The following is a 16,968-nucleotide window of genomic DNA, read 5'->3' as shown; positions in this document are numbered from 1 at the left end:
GTCCCTACTAGCTCAATTTTTTAAATTCTTATATCTTTGCAACAAAGTATCGCAGACCTTTGATATTTCAAACTATAAATTATGTTATATATTGTTATGTTAGATTTCTAGGTTTGAAATATCAAAGGTTTGCACCAACAGGTTGCGAAGATATAAGGATTAGAAAATTTGAGTCTGTGACAAAAACTCACTTCCTTTCAGGAGAGTGCAACTTATAAGCAGGGTTACCAAAAAATATGAGTAGACATAAAATTAACTAGAACAAAGCGATAAACCCTGTCTGTATCCGAATATTTTTAATGCAAAATCTGTCAAATAGCCTAAAAGACTTATTAATATTAGAATTACATTGCCCCACAAAAAGCAGAAAGAAACTAAAGAAGAAAAATCTACATTTAATGGGTGAAAATGGATTCTAATACAAAAACTCACAGAAATCTTAATACTTAGAATAGGTAACACAACATGGTAGTTAGAGTAGGTAACACAACATGGTAGTTAGAATAGGTAACACAACATGTTAGTTAGAATAGGTAACATAACATGTTAGTTAGAATAGGTAACACAACATGTTAGTTAGAATAGGTAACACAACATGTTAGTTAGAATAGGTAACACAACATATTAGTTAGAATAGGTAACACAATATGTTAGTAAGAACAGGTAACATAACATGTTAGTTAGAATAGGTAACATAACATGGTAGTTAGAATAGGTAACATAACATGGTAGTTAGAATAGGTAACACAACATGTTAGTAAGAACAGGTAACACAGCATGTTAGTTAGGATAGGTAACATAACATGTTAGTTAGAATAGGTAACACAACATGTTAGTTAGAATAGGTAACATAACATGGTAGTTAGAATAGGTAACACAACATGTTAGTTAGAATAGGTAACACAACATATTAGTTAGAATAGGTAACACAACATGTTAGTAAGAATAGGTAACATAACATGTTAGTTAGAATAGGTAACATAACATGGTAGTTAGAATAGGTAACTCAACATGTTAGTTAGAATAGGTAACATAACATGTTAGTTAGAACAGGTAACACAACATGTTAGTTAGAATAGGTAACACAACATGTTAGTAAGAATAGGTAACACAACATGTTGGTTAGAATAGGTAACACAACATGTTAGTAAGAATAGGTAACACAACATGTTTGTAAGAATAGGTAACACAACATGATAGTAATATAACAAGGATGTCCCAAGTCTGATTTTCTGCGAAAAATCCAGTATCAACGCACACTTTCTTTTTCGCCTTATGTTTGCAATCAGTTCAGAAAATAAATAATTATAAACTCAAAGAATAAAAAATCATTTTCTTTAAAAAAATGGGGAAAACAAGATTGGAAATATATCATTTTTATTTTTAGTAAAAGTTGCATTCTGCATGATAGCAGTTGCCTGGATTATACCCTCTACCATATCATTCATACCAATCTTTACAGGTCATAGGATAATAATAATAATAATAATAATAATAATAATAATAACAATGATAATAATAATAATAATAATAATAATAATAAAAATAAAAATAATAATTAAACAAGAATGAACTTTTAAAACTTTTTTATCCAATTTGTTCTTTTATTTCGCTCTATTTCTAAACTGAGGCCGAATTTAAAGAATTTGATCCGCAGCTCTAATAAGGTTGGTTCCACTTAAAATCGTACCGTAGTTAATATTTCAAGAATTATGCCGGCACTCAATTTAAACCGGTTTTTAGGTGATTTGAGACGCGACTCAAATTCATTAGATTCGGACTCTGGGCTATTATCTACAAAGGAGTTGAGTTTTTGCCACAAATTCAAATTTTCTAATCCCTATATCTTAGCAATCTGATGGTGGAAACCCTTGCTATTTTGCAACCTAGACTATATGATCTAACATGAATCATATCTAAGATCTATGGCATTTGGTTGCAAGGATATAATAATTAGAAAATCTGAGTTAGTGCCAAAGACTCAATTCCATTAAATAGCAAAAAATAGGATAATGTGTACTGGAAAAGTTTTTGAACGTTTTTTTAGCAAAACCTACAAAGTTTTCTTTTTTTAAAGATATTTTATAGCAGTTAAATTTATTCTTTTTGTTTACAATGGAGCTTATTATTTTAGAATAATGTTTCAACAATTCTCGTAACATTTTGTTCGTCTTTTTTTGATATTTTGTGTCGACAAAGCATTCCAATTTGTAATTATTTCAGGTCTTTAAAAAAGAAAATACCAAAGAAAGTTGTTTTTAATCTTATTAAATAAAGTTTTTTAAATGATAAATTGTTTTTCAGATTTTAATCAACAAAGATTTTTTTAAATAATACCAAGTAAATTTTTTTAAATGGTATTAAGTAAAGTTTTTTTTTAAACCAAATAAAGTTTTTTTAAATGAAATTTAATAAAGTTTTTTAAATTCGTGTTAAAATTGTAAAGAACCTTTCTAAGATCAAAGCCTGGTAAAAATACAAAGGATAACAAAGAAGTGGAAAAACTCAAAGAAATGCTAGAATACTATTTTAAACTTTTATCAGGTTTTATTTTCAATTCCCTTATTTTTATGTTCAAAAATGGTTGGGACAATTACTACAACTAAAAAGTGCATGCATTCTAGCGGAAGTGCCTGGCGTTGCCCGTGGGATTAAACCTTGAAAACAAAGTTTTCGAATTTTGAAAAAATAATTCAATTTATATATAGCTTTTGTTACGGCCCCAGAGTACCCATGGTGTTCCTAAAAAATGTCAGGCAATTTGGTCTAACAGTATGGTCAGCTACAAGAATGTAATGCAAGGAAAGTTAAATGCGGCCGTGACTGTATACTCTGCGTACATATTGAAACCAGTTCTCTTTGGGCGGAATTTGTAAACAAGAATAGATGCATCAGTGTTCGTTTAGTATCCGAGGAGGTTAAAAGCATTAAATTTTGATAATTTTGATAATTCACATAATAGTTTCCTATGACCAGAATATTTCATTGATTTTTTTATGTGAAAGATGGATCCCATGTCAGGCTGTAACATCCGTCTTGTGTTTACATTACCGGCCAGAGACAGTAAACTGCAGTATAAAAGATGCGGACACTTCTGAAATAACTTTCCTTGCATTACATCCTTGGTCAGCTATTGCTAACATTTATTGAACGTATCTGGTATAATGTATCATATGTATATGAGAAAAGAGCTATCTATTGCCGTGGATTTTTTAAAAAAATCGAATTTAAAAAAAATTGATTTTTAAAATAAAAACTAATTTTTTTGTCTTTGATACCATCCCATGGGTTCCCCCCCCAAAAGTTCAGCCAATTTGGTCCAGCCGTTTGGCCAGCTTTAGCTAATATATGAATATTTAAACATGAGCAAAGCTAGCTTTATTTTGTAGAAGATAGAATATTTAAAAATGCAAGGAATATAATTGTAATATAATTTAATATTTGAATATCCACTAAATGTGATCAATTTAAACTTTCAGTTGGGAATTTAAATACAGAAAGCTTGAGAATATATATTTATAATATATTTGACATATATATATTAATGACTTCTAGATTGTAGATTATGTCTAGAATATATAAAGAATATATGGAATATTATAGAATATACAGGATAGGATAGAATATAAGAAAAGGAGTTCCGGGGGAAGTTTATGTCATTATGACAGAAACCTCTCAGAGTCTAGAGTCAATATATATATATATTATAGTTCTGTCATCCAGTGTCCTAATTTAATGAATTTGAGCCGCGTTTAAAATCTACCTAAAACCGGTTTCAATTAAGCGCCGGCTTAAATTTTGATCACACGATTTTAAGTGGAACCAACCATATTTAAGCCACGGATCAAATTCTTTAAATTCGGCCTCAGGTATTAAAGGGGAAAACAGACACACTCATATTGCCAGATATATGGATATAAAATTAATAATAATCACACTATAAATTTCAAAATATGCCATTTTGTTTAATAAGTAAAAAATATTTCATTCATGATTTGCGATAAAAAGAAATTGAGTCTTTGACACAAAATCTGATGTTCTAATCTCTAATTCCTGAAAGGTTGCAACCCAATATAATAGACTTTAGATATTTCAAATTATGAATTATGTTAGATCAAATAATCTAAGTTTGAAATATCAAAGATTTACACAATCAGGCTTTACATATATAGGGGTTAGAAAATTTGAGTTTGAGACAAAGACTAAATGTCTTTGTACTAAAATATAATATTTTATTTAAATCGATTTAAAAAATTTTCATGTCTGGATTTGTAATAAAATTCATATATGTTTAATTAGAAATCAAATAATTGAGCTAACCTCTAGCAACAAACTTCCATTTTCTTATACTTATATCTTTGCAACCTGGTGTTGTAGACCTTAGATAGATATAGCGAATAGAAAATTAAAGTTTGATATGATTATTCCTATACCATTATACCATGAGCAAAATAAAAAAACATCCTAGTTTACATTAAAAACAAGGGTGCGAAGTATCCGAGGGAGGGGTTGCAGGGCCGCAATGAGCCCCGCAAAATGATCTCCAAGTCTCCGTATTCGTAGATGAGTATTTTAAATTGACCTGGTGCTACCCCTAAATGTTATAATAGATATTATAGAAGTAATAAATAACATTTTAAAGAAAATATATAATCTTTAAATATGTATGCAGTGTTTTTTTTCTTAAACATCCAAAAACACATTGCATAGCTATCAAAATATTAAATATTTTTTCTAAAAATTGTTATGCACTACTTCTATTAAATCTATTCATTAAGGAAAAAAGCAGCGCCAGGTAATTTAAATACTTATCTGCGAATCCAGAGGCTTGGAGACCGTTTTGCGGGGCTCGCGCGTGGCGTCCCTGCACCCGCTTTCTAAGTTCCCTAGTGGAATAAAATCAGAAAAATAAAATTATTGAATAATATTTAGGTTGGTATACTACATCGGAGTACCTTAAACATAAAGAATATCATCCGGATGAATGCAGGTAGAAAATAAAGAACAGTCCCTTTATACTTAAATATAAAATAGAGTACAGTCCATTTATACTTAAATATAAAATAGAGTACAGTCCCTTTATACTTTAATATAAAATAGAGTACAGTCCCTTTATACTTAAATATAAAATAGAGTTCAGTCCCTTTCCTCAAATTTTAATAAAAATAGAGTAAAATTCATTTCTTCAAATTTGTTATGAATAGAGTTCATTACCTTTTTTCTAATTTTAATAAAAACAGAGTACTGCAGTCCCTTTCCTCAAATATTGATAAAGAAGGGTTAGTCCCTTTCCTCAAAATAAAAGAAGTAAATATATTTAACTTGTTCAATAATATTTTTTTAATCCAAAAAAAAAACACTTTATTTTGTGATTTTAAAAGTGTGGTGAAATTTTCAAACTAAAAATTGATACAAATGTAAGCAGGTTGATCTAGGAATTGTACAGGTAAAAAGTAAAGCACTAAAAATTGATATTTGACAAGAAAAACGTTTTATTTATTTTTTTTGTCAAATCTTTTATTTTCAGATTTGTTGTGAACAAAACTTACGCTTTTCTCTCTTCGTCAATGACCTTCTGGATTCCAGTTATTGTTATGCTTACTCTATATTATAGGTAACCTATCTCTTTAAATACTTGTATTGTTATGCTTACTCTATATTATAGGTAACCTATCTCTTTAAATACTTGTATTCTTATGCTTACTTTATATTATAGCCTTATAGGTAACCTATCTCTTTAAGTACTTGTTTGTCTATCTATTTGTTTGTGAACAATAAAAGTAAAAACGGATAAACCGATTAGGCCCGAATGGAATGATTAAAAATGTCCACTTTTAGATAAAGCAATAAACAAAGATAAAAGCTAAAACGGATAGGGGGCGTGAAGCGCTTTAAAAGCCTAGTTCTTATCAAGGTTATCATGCAAGGAAAGTTATTTCAAAGGTGTGCGCATCTTTTGTACTGCAGTGTACTGTTTCTGGGCGGTAATGTAAACACAAGATGGATGTCGAAGCCTAACATGGTATTCATCTTTCACATTAAAAATCAATGAAATATTCTGGTCATAGGAAACTATTATGTGACTTTTAGACTCAAGTTATGACTTAAAATAGACCAATAAACATGATATGAGACACAGCAATTGTGCAAGTTATGACTTAAAATAGACCAATAAACATGATATGAGACACAACAGTTGTGCAATGTAAACACAAGTATTTAACTTAATAACTGAAGTAATGAGAGTTACTTATTAAAGTATTGGGTTGTAAAAACATCAAAAAGGCTTAAACATAATTTGTTAGCCTTTTTTCATGAATACTTTTTTATCGGCATATGTATTTTGAATAGAATAAACAAATCCATAAGGGGAAAAATTGTTAATTATAAACCGAAACACATTTGATTTCAAATAGAAGAAACCGAATGTTGCTCACTCTGGTTAGTCCGGGGTGATAGACCTTTAAAAACCTTCTAGTATGATAAATCTTTAACAACTTTTGGAATTTAACGGCGGAACCTTTCTGACCTGATTTTTTTAATAAATCTACCCATTAGATGATACACAAAGCTTGGTGTGACATTTTATAAAAAGTTTACGGGACAATTTTTCCATATCTCCTTTAAATTTTTTTATATTTTATTTTAGTATTGGGGGGAAGGGGGAGGGATATTCCCATAACCTCTATTTTTGGGAGATTTTTAAATATTTCCCTCCTGAAACACATAATTTTGGATGTTTTTATTATTTTTCATAAATAGATAATTATTATACTGACTTACAATTAGTAATTACTTACAATTGATCTGGAATAGTCGGTCTGTAAACCTTAGACCAGGTCTCACACAGCTCTGTGAAACATCTAGGAGGCCGATTATTTTCTTAATTCGGTTAAGAAATTTTTTAAAGGTTTACATATGATTCTTAAGAGGGGAATATTCGGGGGGGAAAATAAAGTTACGGCTCCAAATCGATCTGGAAAAAATTGGAAACATTAGTTTTGACCAGGGAATAAGAATAAAGGGAAGGGAAATGGCGCTGGTCTGGCATGAGAAAGTCAGTCGCACCGCTTTGCAGACGAGTTCGTTATCACAAACACACACTTTTTTGATACAGACACACAACATGACTACAGTCAAGGAAATTGCAGAACAATGTCGTCAATTATGATTAAGCTTGAATAACGAGTAGTTTATTGTAAACTTTAATCAAATTATATTCTTTGCATGACAAACACATATTATTTTGGTACAGACACACATACATGACATTTCCGCTCCCTGTTTTGACCGATTGCCAGAATTTTTTTTGTCGAAATCTGCACCGACGTGCCTTACTTGGTCTCTAATTATTTATTGGATTCTGCTTGCCTCTGATTGGTGAAAGAAAATAATCCAGCCAATGAGCAAAGACCTACTTAACTACGCCATCACTTTTTTATGAATAAAAAGAAAGGTACTGTTCTACCGCTTTGCTATTCTTTTTTCAAAATGTTGGCATAATTGTGCAATTTAAAAAATCAACACAGTTGATGCCACTGCCATAGCAACAAGCAGTTGTGTGTTATGTTGTACATAAACATGTTTGAATTATGTTTAAAACAATTAACATGGTAATTTGTAATCCCTGGTTCTGGAATTTAATTAAACATTTCATCTTTGATCGTTTTAAAATTACATTTTGTGTCAAATCACCAGCATAACCTGCATAACCTGAATGATAAATGATTAAACTTTTTCAATTAACTCATTACGTCATTACTATGTGTTAGAAATGGACCAAATCTACAAAGTTATCGTTTTTTTTGTAATCCAAAACGAGAAGAAAATACCTGCAGTATTTAACTATAGTTGAAACGCTATATATTTACATGTGGCTAAATAAAAGGCATGAGAATCAACTGTTGTTAATTTTTGAGTTCATTTTTGAACATGTCCCTATTTTGAAACAATTACCGCATTTCAGCTCATGTTGTGATTTGGTTTTGAAACAATTACTCAATTTCAAATTAACGTCAATTTTCTAGAATTTACCAGCGAATAAGAATAAAGGGAAGGGAAATGGCGCTGGTCTCAAACTAATGTCATGTTTTAAGTATTGTTAATTGATATAAAGCAAATGCGACAAAAACGAATTAATTATAGCAATGCATGTTCATAGCCCAATTTTTCAAGGTCTATAAAAAAAATGTTTTAACATCCATTTTTCAAAAGCTTTTCAAAAATGGATTTGTGAGCTATCTTAGATTTGTTATTGCCTTTTTACCGTAGCTGTACTACTTACTATAGACTTGAAAAAGGACTGGTAGTAAAAAGCCAATATTAAGTTGAATAATTGAACATATTTTTTGCACAAACTAAATATAAATTTTAAACAATACAAACGGTTAGATTGATCTAAATACTTCCATTTGACTCTTCTGAATCTGTACTTGGTCTGGGGCATAAGATGGCCGATCAAACTCCTTTTTACCTCTGCCATAGAGTCTTGTTACCCTCCTCTCTCCAGCATCCATCCCTACCTAGCCCCGCCTTGGTTACTTATATTGACTTGAGGTAAACAAGATAAGAAAGGGTTCAATATCATTTAGGGTTGAGCCTGTTAAGGATAATCAGGCTGCAAGCATAATAAGAGATAACACTTGGTGCTTGGCTTGGGTCAGATTGTTAGGCTTACAAACATATTCTCGCTAGGGAGCAATAAACTGTACGGTACTATATACAAGTTGTGAACCCTTGGGTTGGGTTCACACTACCATATACATTAAAAAAAATTCAAAAAGTCCTCTAAGTTGATATTTCTTTAAAAGTTAAAAGCGAAAATATTTCAAGGTAATAGTGTCAAAAATGGGAATGCTTGGGCAAAAAACTAGAGTGTGGGGGACGCCTGTTCAGGGTCTAATGTAATAACAAACAGTTCCATGGTCATAAATTTCCCAGATTCACAAAATAAACAATCCTGGATTTAATAAAGCTGTAAACTAGCTCTGCACATTCAAAAATAGAATTTTCTCAATGGATCTAGCGTCATTTAAGTATTCTGATGAAATTTTGTGAATAGAGTGTGGAAAATATAGGTATTCAGGGTTTTTAACAAAGAATGAGATGAAATCTTTCCTTCATGCAAAAGTTCTGCTGAATTTCCCTTTCGAAAGCAATTAATTATAAATATAATATGAAAGAAACAATTCTGATAAAGCACACTAAATTACATATATTCTGATAAAGCGTCCTAAATTACACATAATTGCATTTAAAAGAGTATTCGTTGTACCGACGTAGGTAACCCTGTTTAATGACACACGATAAAAACATTGTTGATTGACACATTGTTTATCCTGAAATATCTATCAAAGATCTAAGACGACATTCATCTCTCAGCTGTCATGTTTAGTGGAACACCTATATGTAAGTTTCTTGTTTGGTTGTCTGTTTGTTTGTAACCAATAAACTTCAAAACGGCTGAACCGATCGGGCCCAAATGATCCCAGGAAAGGTATAAGGATGCTCAAAATTACAAAAATTGTATCAAATTCTTTTTGATTTTTGTAAAATGAGCAAAAACATAGAATTGAATTAGCAAACTTTTTGATGTTATTGAAATAGAGGATGGGTGCGAAGCGCCCTAAAAGTCTAGTACTGTATAAACAGATCCAATGTATTTTTTAACATTGTAAGTTACAATTGTGCAAATGTCTAAACTCTAATAGAATTTCAAGATCTATCTTTTCTCTCTACTCAGCTATAAATTGGAATAAAAAAGTATTTGTTTCAACAAATAACAGACTGCCAAGTTTAACCTACTCTTTCTAAACTATTAAAGGAATAATTTAAAGAAATTGAGTCTTTGCCACACACTCTGATTTCTAATTTCTATATCTTTGCGACTCGATGTCACAGACCTTAGATATTTCAAACTTTAAACCCTGCTAGATATGATAATCTAAGTTTGAAATATTAAGGGTTTGTACATCAGGTTATCAAGATATATGGATAAGAAAATTAGTGGTTGTTGTAAAGACTCAATTCCTTTGTATCTAAAATTCTTGAAGATTTCTTTAAATACAATTGTAAAATAAGTAAAAATACAAAAACCAATTCCTTTTGATGCTAAACGCCAAAATAAGGTTATGAAATATTTAGCTTTTTGCAAATATGATAAAATTTTATGAGTTTTTTTAAAGTTTGATAACATTTAAAATTTAGTTTTTGAACTTAAAAGAAATGTTTCTGAATAAAACCAATATTTACATTTCTTTTTAAAACATTCAAGATTTTGTAAATGTACAGGGTGTCACAAAAAAAAACGATCTTCAAGACATTGTATAATTCACCATGGTTAATTTTTTAAGTATTAATTGTACATTTTTGAAATCTTTGGAACAGTTCCGATCGATTTATATCAATGAGAGGTATGTAGCGCTAATATTAAGGAAGTATTAAATGTTTGAAGTTAAACATTTTGGCTTGGTTGAGTTCATGCATTGATTTTTTCGAATTTTATCGAAATTTTAATAGGGTCTTAAAAACATGCAAATCTATTAAACAAATCTTTAAAATGCGCAGTAATATCGATGAATAATGACCTCAGTTTACAATGCAGGAAAGTAACTCCCTTTCTATTGATTACCACAATAAGAAAGATTCACAGAATTAAACGTTATGCATGGTCGCTAATTTTCCAATGCTAGACAGCCTACTTTATGTCATGTAAAAAGAATTTATAAAAATTTATATAATAAGACAAGTCCTGGAAATTCCATATCAGAACTCCTAGGACATGTTGTCAGGGTAGTTGCAGTAATGAACAGAGATGCTGCTAAACACATTGTAACTAGAAATACTACTCCTGTAGTTCTGCAAGGAGTAACTCGTTGATGTTTCGGAAGTCCAGCTGGTCAAGGATAGCAACTGATATGAAATATCACCCATATCGGCCAATCATATGGCAGGAACTGAAACCTTATTTTAAATTTTCTATAAATTTTTATTTGCTTTATCAAATAATTTTATCTGTGGCTTATACAAGTAGACAAAGAGTCAATGTTCATCACAAATAAATATAACCTTTTATTTTATTTGCAATTATAACAACAAAGGGACTGTGGGCGGTATTTCAAGTGAGTCTCTATTTGTAGAGTGCCGTGTATAGATTCACAAGAGTACCCTCCGAACCTTTGAATGCTGTAGAATGATAGACATTTATCCTTATTCTTCACGTTCGTTAGCGTGCACTCCAGTTCAGCAATTTGAACACAATTTTAGAGAAAACACACAGAGGTTTCGTATTATGGGATAATTCAAAGGTAACGGTATAAATCGGGAATACTCCTTTTTGCAAGGAGGGTGCCTTGAATTTACGCGTACAGTCTCTTTAAAGGAAGTGACCGGCTATGTAAGGTAGTTGAACTGAGTGTGCAGTNTATATATAGTTGATTTTTCATAATATGTTTTAATTGTTATGATCTGAGAGTTACTTATAAAAACATTTATTCCTGTTTCGAGGATTTTTGGTAATGAAGACGACATTTTCATATTTTCCAGGAATGTTCGAAAACAAGCTAGAAGCTAAATATTATTTTTGAAAAACAAAATCAAAACTTCGGTATGACACGTCTTTATCAATTTTCTCCTTATAGACGCAACAGATAGAAGTAAGATTAGTAGCGATCTAAAGCGCTTTTTTATCGCTATAAGCCTATACCCCCTTTCATTTTTCGCGAACACTCCCTTTAAGAAGGGGGTTTTACACAGATTTTCTATTTGTTTTCTATGGTTTGTTTGTTTGTACTTAATAAACATCAAGATCAACAGATTGGGAACAAGCTTTTTTGTGGCAACTCATATGACCTCGTAATGTGGCTGGTAGAAATGATATAATTGGGCCAGAAGAAAAGGTCAAGTTTTGTCAATTTTAAAGTCAATGTGAAGAGAACATGATGTCTCACTAGTAAAGCTAAGTTACTTTATCTTTCGGACTTGGTGTTAAAAATAATCCTTTCCAAACCAAAGTAAAAACCAAAAACCTGAAGAATGAATGTCTTCTTTGTTCTTTCCTTTACTTCAGAATTTGTTTTCGTAATGTTTCAACTTGAATATTTCTGAAATTGTCCAAGGCATATTTTAGAATACAATAAAAAAGTCCGTAGCTACATTTCATAATGAAAAGTTAGAGAAAGACGCCAAAAAATCCACTGGTTTTTGTTCATACTGTACGTAATAATATTTACATTAAAAAATGACATTAGTATCTTACATCTCAACCTTAATTGAGAAAAATGTAAAGAAAAGGTGGAGGAGGGGGGATCAAATTCTATCTATCTATCAAATTTTGGTTCGGTCAACGTAAGTTTCAATATTGTGCCTAGAAAACATTAAAGTTGATCCAACACAGAGACATGACACAAATATNGGAGATGAACCCCGTATAAATTTAATTGATTTGAAACATCGAAAATTTAATTTTGAGATCATACTTAAAATACTTCAACAGAGGAATTTTACATCCTCAAATTCTTCAATAGGATCTTCTTTCCCCGGCTTCCTTATAACTTTTATACTTAATTTGACCCTACGTGTAATTTCTGACCCTATGAGCTGATATCTGATTTACAATGGTATTCTTAAAAGCTTTATCAAAATATAAGAGAGTTACAGAGATTGATTATCAGCTAAAATATGCGATATTTTCCACAGCATGTTTTATTGTGTACAAGTACGTACACGACCAATCAGCAAACATCCGTATTCATATACGAAACAAAAAAGCCTTCAGAAATAGACTGAATTCACATTGGTTATGTTTCATGTTTAAAATTACTTATCCCCTTAATGGGTATTAAGTTCAAAAAGTGGCCGAGAGATGGACATGGCACTCTAAAATCCTATCGTAAAAACGTAGCATGTCGTGTCGGTTCAACTTAGGCCTACGTGGCCCACCCTGTGAAAGGAGATAAGCAGTCTGTGTAGTCTGTGGCTTTATTGGATCTAGTAAGAACATGGGTTCCCTGAGTAAGAACTATGCACGTTTTTGTGTGTTTTTTTAAATAAGTTTATTTTCATTTGTGGTTTCTCCAAAAAAAATACTTGCGCATTTATTGCTCATTAGAAATAATGAAAAAATTATCAAAAATCAGAAATAAACACTTTTCGAGAGTAAAGAAAACGACAATATCTTCCATAATTTTGATCAGATTAAAGTTTCAAGGGTACCGTTGTAAATCAGACATTGCCATCTTAGCATGGAGGGTCTTTTTAATAAATTACATACAGTCCTTTTGATAAAATACAACCAATTGTCTTCTATTATGCCGTGGAGACGTTCATTAAAGGAAAATAATTGTTGAAGTTGAGTTGCATCTTTAGAAAGTTTGTGAGCTTCATAAATAAATAATCCAATTCAACTTTGTTTGAAACTGATCCATGTTTAAAACTCCGGGATTACAACTTGGAGAAGAATAGATTTCAAGTTTGGACTGAAGATTAAAGTTTGGACTGAAGATTAAAGTTTGGATTCAAGATTAGAGTTTTGTATTTTCTTGAGTGAACTGGAGACGAGAGGATAAGTAAAGACGGATTATGAAGCAAATAGTTCAAAAAGGAAAACAGGAAAAAATCTAAAAGTTTGAGAGATATTTTTTTAAACAATCAAAGTTAGCAATTTTTAGTTTTCTGTCCAAAAGTTTTATCTGAAAAAGACATTAACTATATATAAATTTTTGTTCAAAAAATCAAATTATTATTCTGTTTAATCAATTGGGTTTACACTAAAGATAATTCCCGAAACTTTAAACAAAAAATATAATATTTACAAAAAATATAATATTTACAAAAAATATAATATTTACAAAATCTTCAGCCTTCGGAGATTCAAGCTTTGAAAAGTTAAAAAAAAACCAAGTCGATTGGTTTTTACTAAACCCGTGTCTAACCTAAACTCTAGTCTTGGCTTGAGCTTTTTTTGCGGAATCCTTTGTACAGAGTAAAGGAAATAATTTTATTTGTATAGTTGAACTGATAATTTAGTATATTGTGAAGAAATTTTTAGGATTCATTTTGGAATTAACAATTTTTTTATGTTTAATATACTGAGTTTGAGCGCAAAGTCGATGTTCAATATCATCCATTTGGGTGCTTACGTTTTGAGTTTCGATCTTTTTTAAATGATTAAATAACGACGACGAAAAATGTACAAAAATTCGACAGTAAACTAATTAGATGTTTAGGGACATATTTCTCAAATGAAATTTGTCAAAAAATCAATGTTAGATTAAATTATTTCTTTCTCATCATTTTATTGAAGGTCTTATTCTTTACGAATTTGTTTAGACAAATTCTTCAAATCTTGTCTTTTCAATAAAAACTCCGAAAAATCTACAAAAGATATTTTTGAACAATGAGAGATTACAGAAACTAATAACTGAATAAGATTACTTATATTCGATGATAAAGAGATAATTTTTTTCTCAACCTAATCCTAATCAACTAAATAGTTTACTGAAGAATTTTTGTTACATTTTTGTCGTCGAGTCATTTAATGATTTTTAAAAAATTCGATTCACAAAACGTAACCACCAAACTAGATGATTTTGAAAGTCGACTTTTTGCTAAAATTTAGTAATTATACATCATTAAAACGTTTTATATGACTCAAATGAATCCTAAAAAAATCTCCACAATACTACATTTTCAGTTCCACTACCATAAATTGTCGCTCACTCCTTTTAAACATTTTTTCATAGGCAACTCATTTTTATAATATACTGATATTAATTGTGTTTGACCCACATTTTGTCAGCAATATAATGCTAGCTTTATAACTTTGCTTGCCATGCTACTATTTTTTTGAAGCAACTAAAAATTTCCCGATTTTCCTGTTTTCGATTTTGGATTAACTTTTAAAATGTTTTTGTGGTTTTATTTTCCTTTTGACAGCCCTTTCCTGCTGGGTCATTTGAGATCCCACATTTAGATCTGCTCGTTTCAGCCGTTTTAATGAAGGGTGGGAACGTTTCTTATAAAAATATTCAAATCTTTCCAAAAAGCTTAATATGAAATAGAAGTAAAATATTATTTTTTCTTCCTGAAAAATGTATTCGTTTTTTTTACAAATAAAGTTCCCAATGCCAACAACCAAAAACCAAAAAAATCAAGATATATCAACATATATTGATGAAAATAACCTCGTTGGTCACGTGTTTTGATCAAATAAAAATTGTAAAAAATTTTTTTGATTTTTTCATGGAACAATTTTTACTTACTAAAAGATCATACTGTCACCCAGATTTATTTTACGGCAATTATTAAATCTATACTTAAACATCTAGACAAGCAGACTCTTGAGGTTAATACAACATGCTAAACATCTAGACAAGCAGACTCTTGAGGTTAATACAACATGCTAAACATGTTCGGTTTTCACAAGTTCTATAGATATCACCCAATTTATTAAGAAAATTAATCCCCCTGGCTTAAGCTTTACTGCAGATATCTCTCTGTTTTCTACAGCTGGAGGCTTAGAACCCTTCACACCTCTTTACAACACACACTGGCAAAAAGATCTATATCTGTAGGTGGACACTTAGATTTCAGAAACGATAAAAAAATATTTTTAAATATTGGATTTTATGTATTACAACTTGGTAAAATATTATTTTCCTAAAGGAAATCATAACTTTATACAACCTGTTGTATACAGTATACTTATGGGCTAGAGACGGCAAAACAGTACGAGTCCATCAGTGCCTGATCCAATCAGGGTTCAGTCATGTGTTTGTTGTCTTTTCTGAACCAATATAAATAGTATGACGGTAACATCTATCTTTCTATCTATCTCATTATCCAATCAGAGTTATGAATCCTTAAATCTGCTCTATTAGTAAATGGAAATATTTACTTCTACTGAAACTAAAGTGACGGTACGTCAAAGGATTGACCCTAGCTTCAAGGGAGATTAATGTGAAATACCACTGTGAATCGCTGATGGGCACGCTTATAAAATAATTTCTTTTTTAAGATTTCTTTGTTTTAGGATATATCTAGAAGCTAAGCGGCATAAAGCAGCTATCAGGTAAGAACTCTTATCGTTAACTACTTTTTTTGGGAACCACTGTATCCTACATGGCACCTTTGTGTTGTTTGAACTAGACTAAACCGGAATGAAAGTCATCTTTGTTTAATCTTTTAATTTTATTTCCTTTTAACATATGTAGAGGTACTAGGCTTTCAGGGCGCTTGAAACGGCTCTTTTTTAATAACAAGTTTCGCTGTTAAGCTGCCATTTTTCTGTTCAAATTCATGCATTTTAAAAAATGATAAATGTCTACATCTTTATTCGCGCAAAACTTTTCATCTTTAACCATCCATAAACCTATCCTATGAGTTGCCACACAAAACTTGGACCCGATCGGTTTAGCCGTTTTTACGTTTAGGAGACAGGAACGAACAGACAGAGACAAGCAAAGTAGACCTTGCTAATCACACTTTTTTGTGCTACTCTCCTGTATGCTATTTTTTCAATATTTTTTGGATTTTTTTTATGGTACTCCAATAGCAAAAATGAAATCCGCGAAACTTTTTTTTCTCTCAAATCTAAAGTACAGAAAAGTAAAAATGTGTATAGATATTATTCCTATCGAAATTCGAAAATTTTGTAAATATTGAATAACAGAATCACAGAAAATATGCAAAATTATTATAAGAAAATTCGCTATGTTCAGTTCTGTTCTAGCTTGTAAAGAAAAGTTCTTTAAATCTTCTAGTTCCTTTCTTCTTAGTATATTCTAAAGTTATAAATATATACGCTGTTCAGTTGAAAACTTAGGACTTAGGAGACATTGAAAAACAACTTTTCCTTAAAAATTTGATCTGCAGAACTGAAATTTGCATCAGACGCCTCTAAGCACACTTTTTTTTTCACCCTGTAGATTATCCCTAAACATCATAAATTATAAAATCTTTTCTTCCGCT

The 16,968-nt window shown here is 30.7% G+C and overlaps 1 protein-coding gene across 1 annotated transcript in view; it reads left to right on the top strand.

Moving 5' to 3' along the window:
- LOC111707232 (octopamine receptor beta-3R) overlaps positions 1-16,968 on the top strand; it is a 32,898-nt gene that overhangs the window by 4,368 nt on the left and 11,562 nt on the right. The window contains exons 4-7 of the mRNA XM_023480292.1: positions 1,388-1,462; positions 4,933-4,990; positions 5,528-5,614; positions 16,031-16,069. Of these exons, the coding sequence (XP_023336060.1) occupies positions 1,388-1,462; positions 4,933-4,990; positions 5,528-5,614; positions 16,031-16,069 (259 nt within the window). The remainder of the gene's footprint in view (positions 1-1,387; positions 1,463-4,932; positions 4,991-5,527; positions 5,615-16,030; positions 16,070-16,968) is intronic.

The sequence above is a fragment of the Eurytemora carolleeae genome, unplaced genomic scaffold (genome assembly GCF_000591075.1).
Source record: "Eurytemora carolleeae unplaced genomic scaffold, Eaff_2.0 scaffold591, whole genome shotgun sequence".
In the NCBI taxonomy this organism is placed as follows: domain Eukaryota; kingdom Metazoa; phylum Arthropoda; class Copepoda; order Calanoida; family Temoridae; genus Eurytemora; species Eurytemora carolleeae.
Note: the sequence above shows the minus strand (reverse complement) of the source record. Positions and strands in the feature narration are given on the sequence as shown.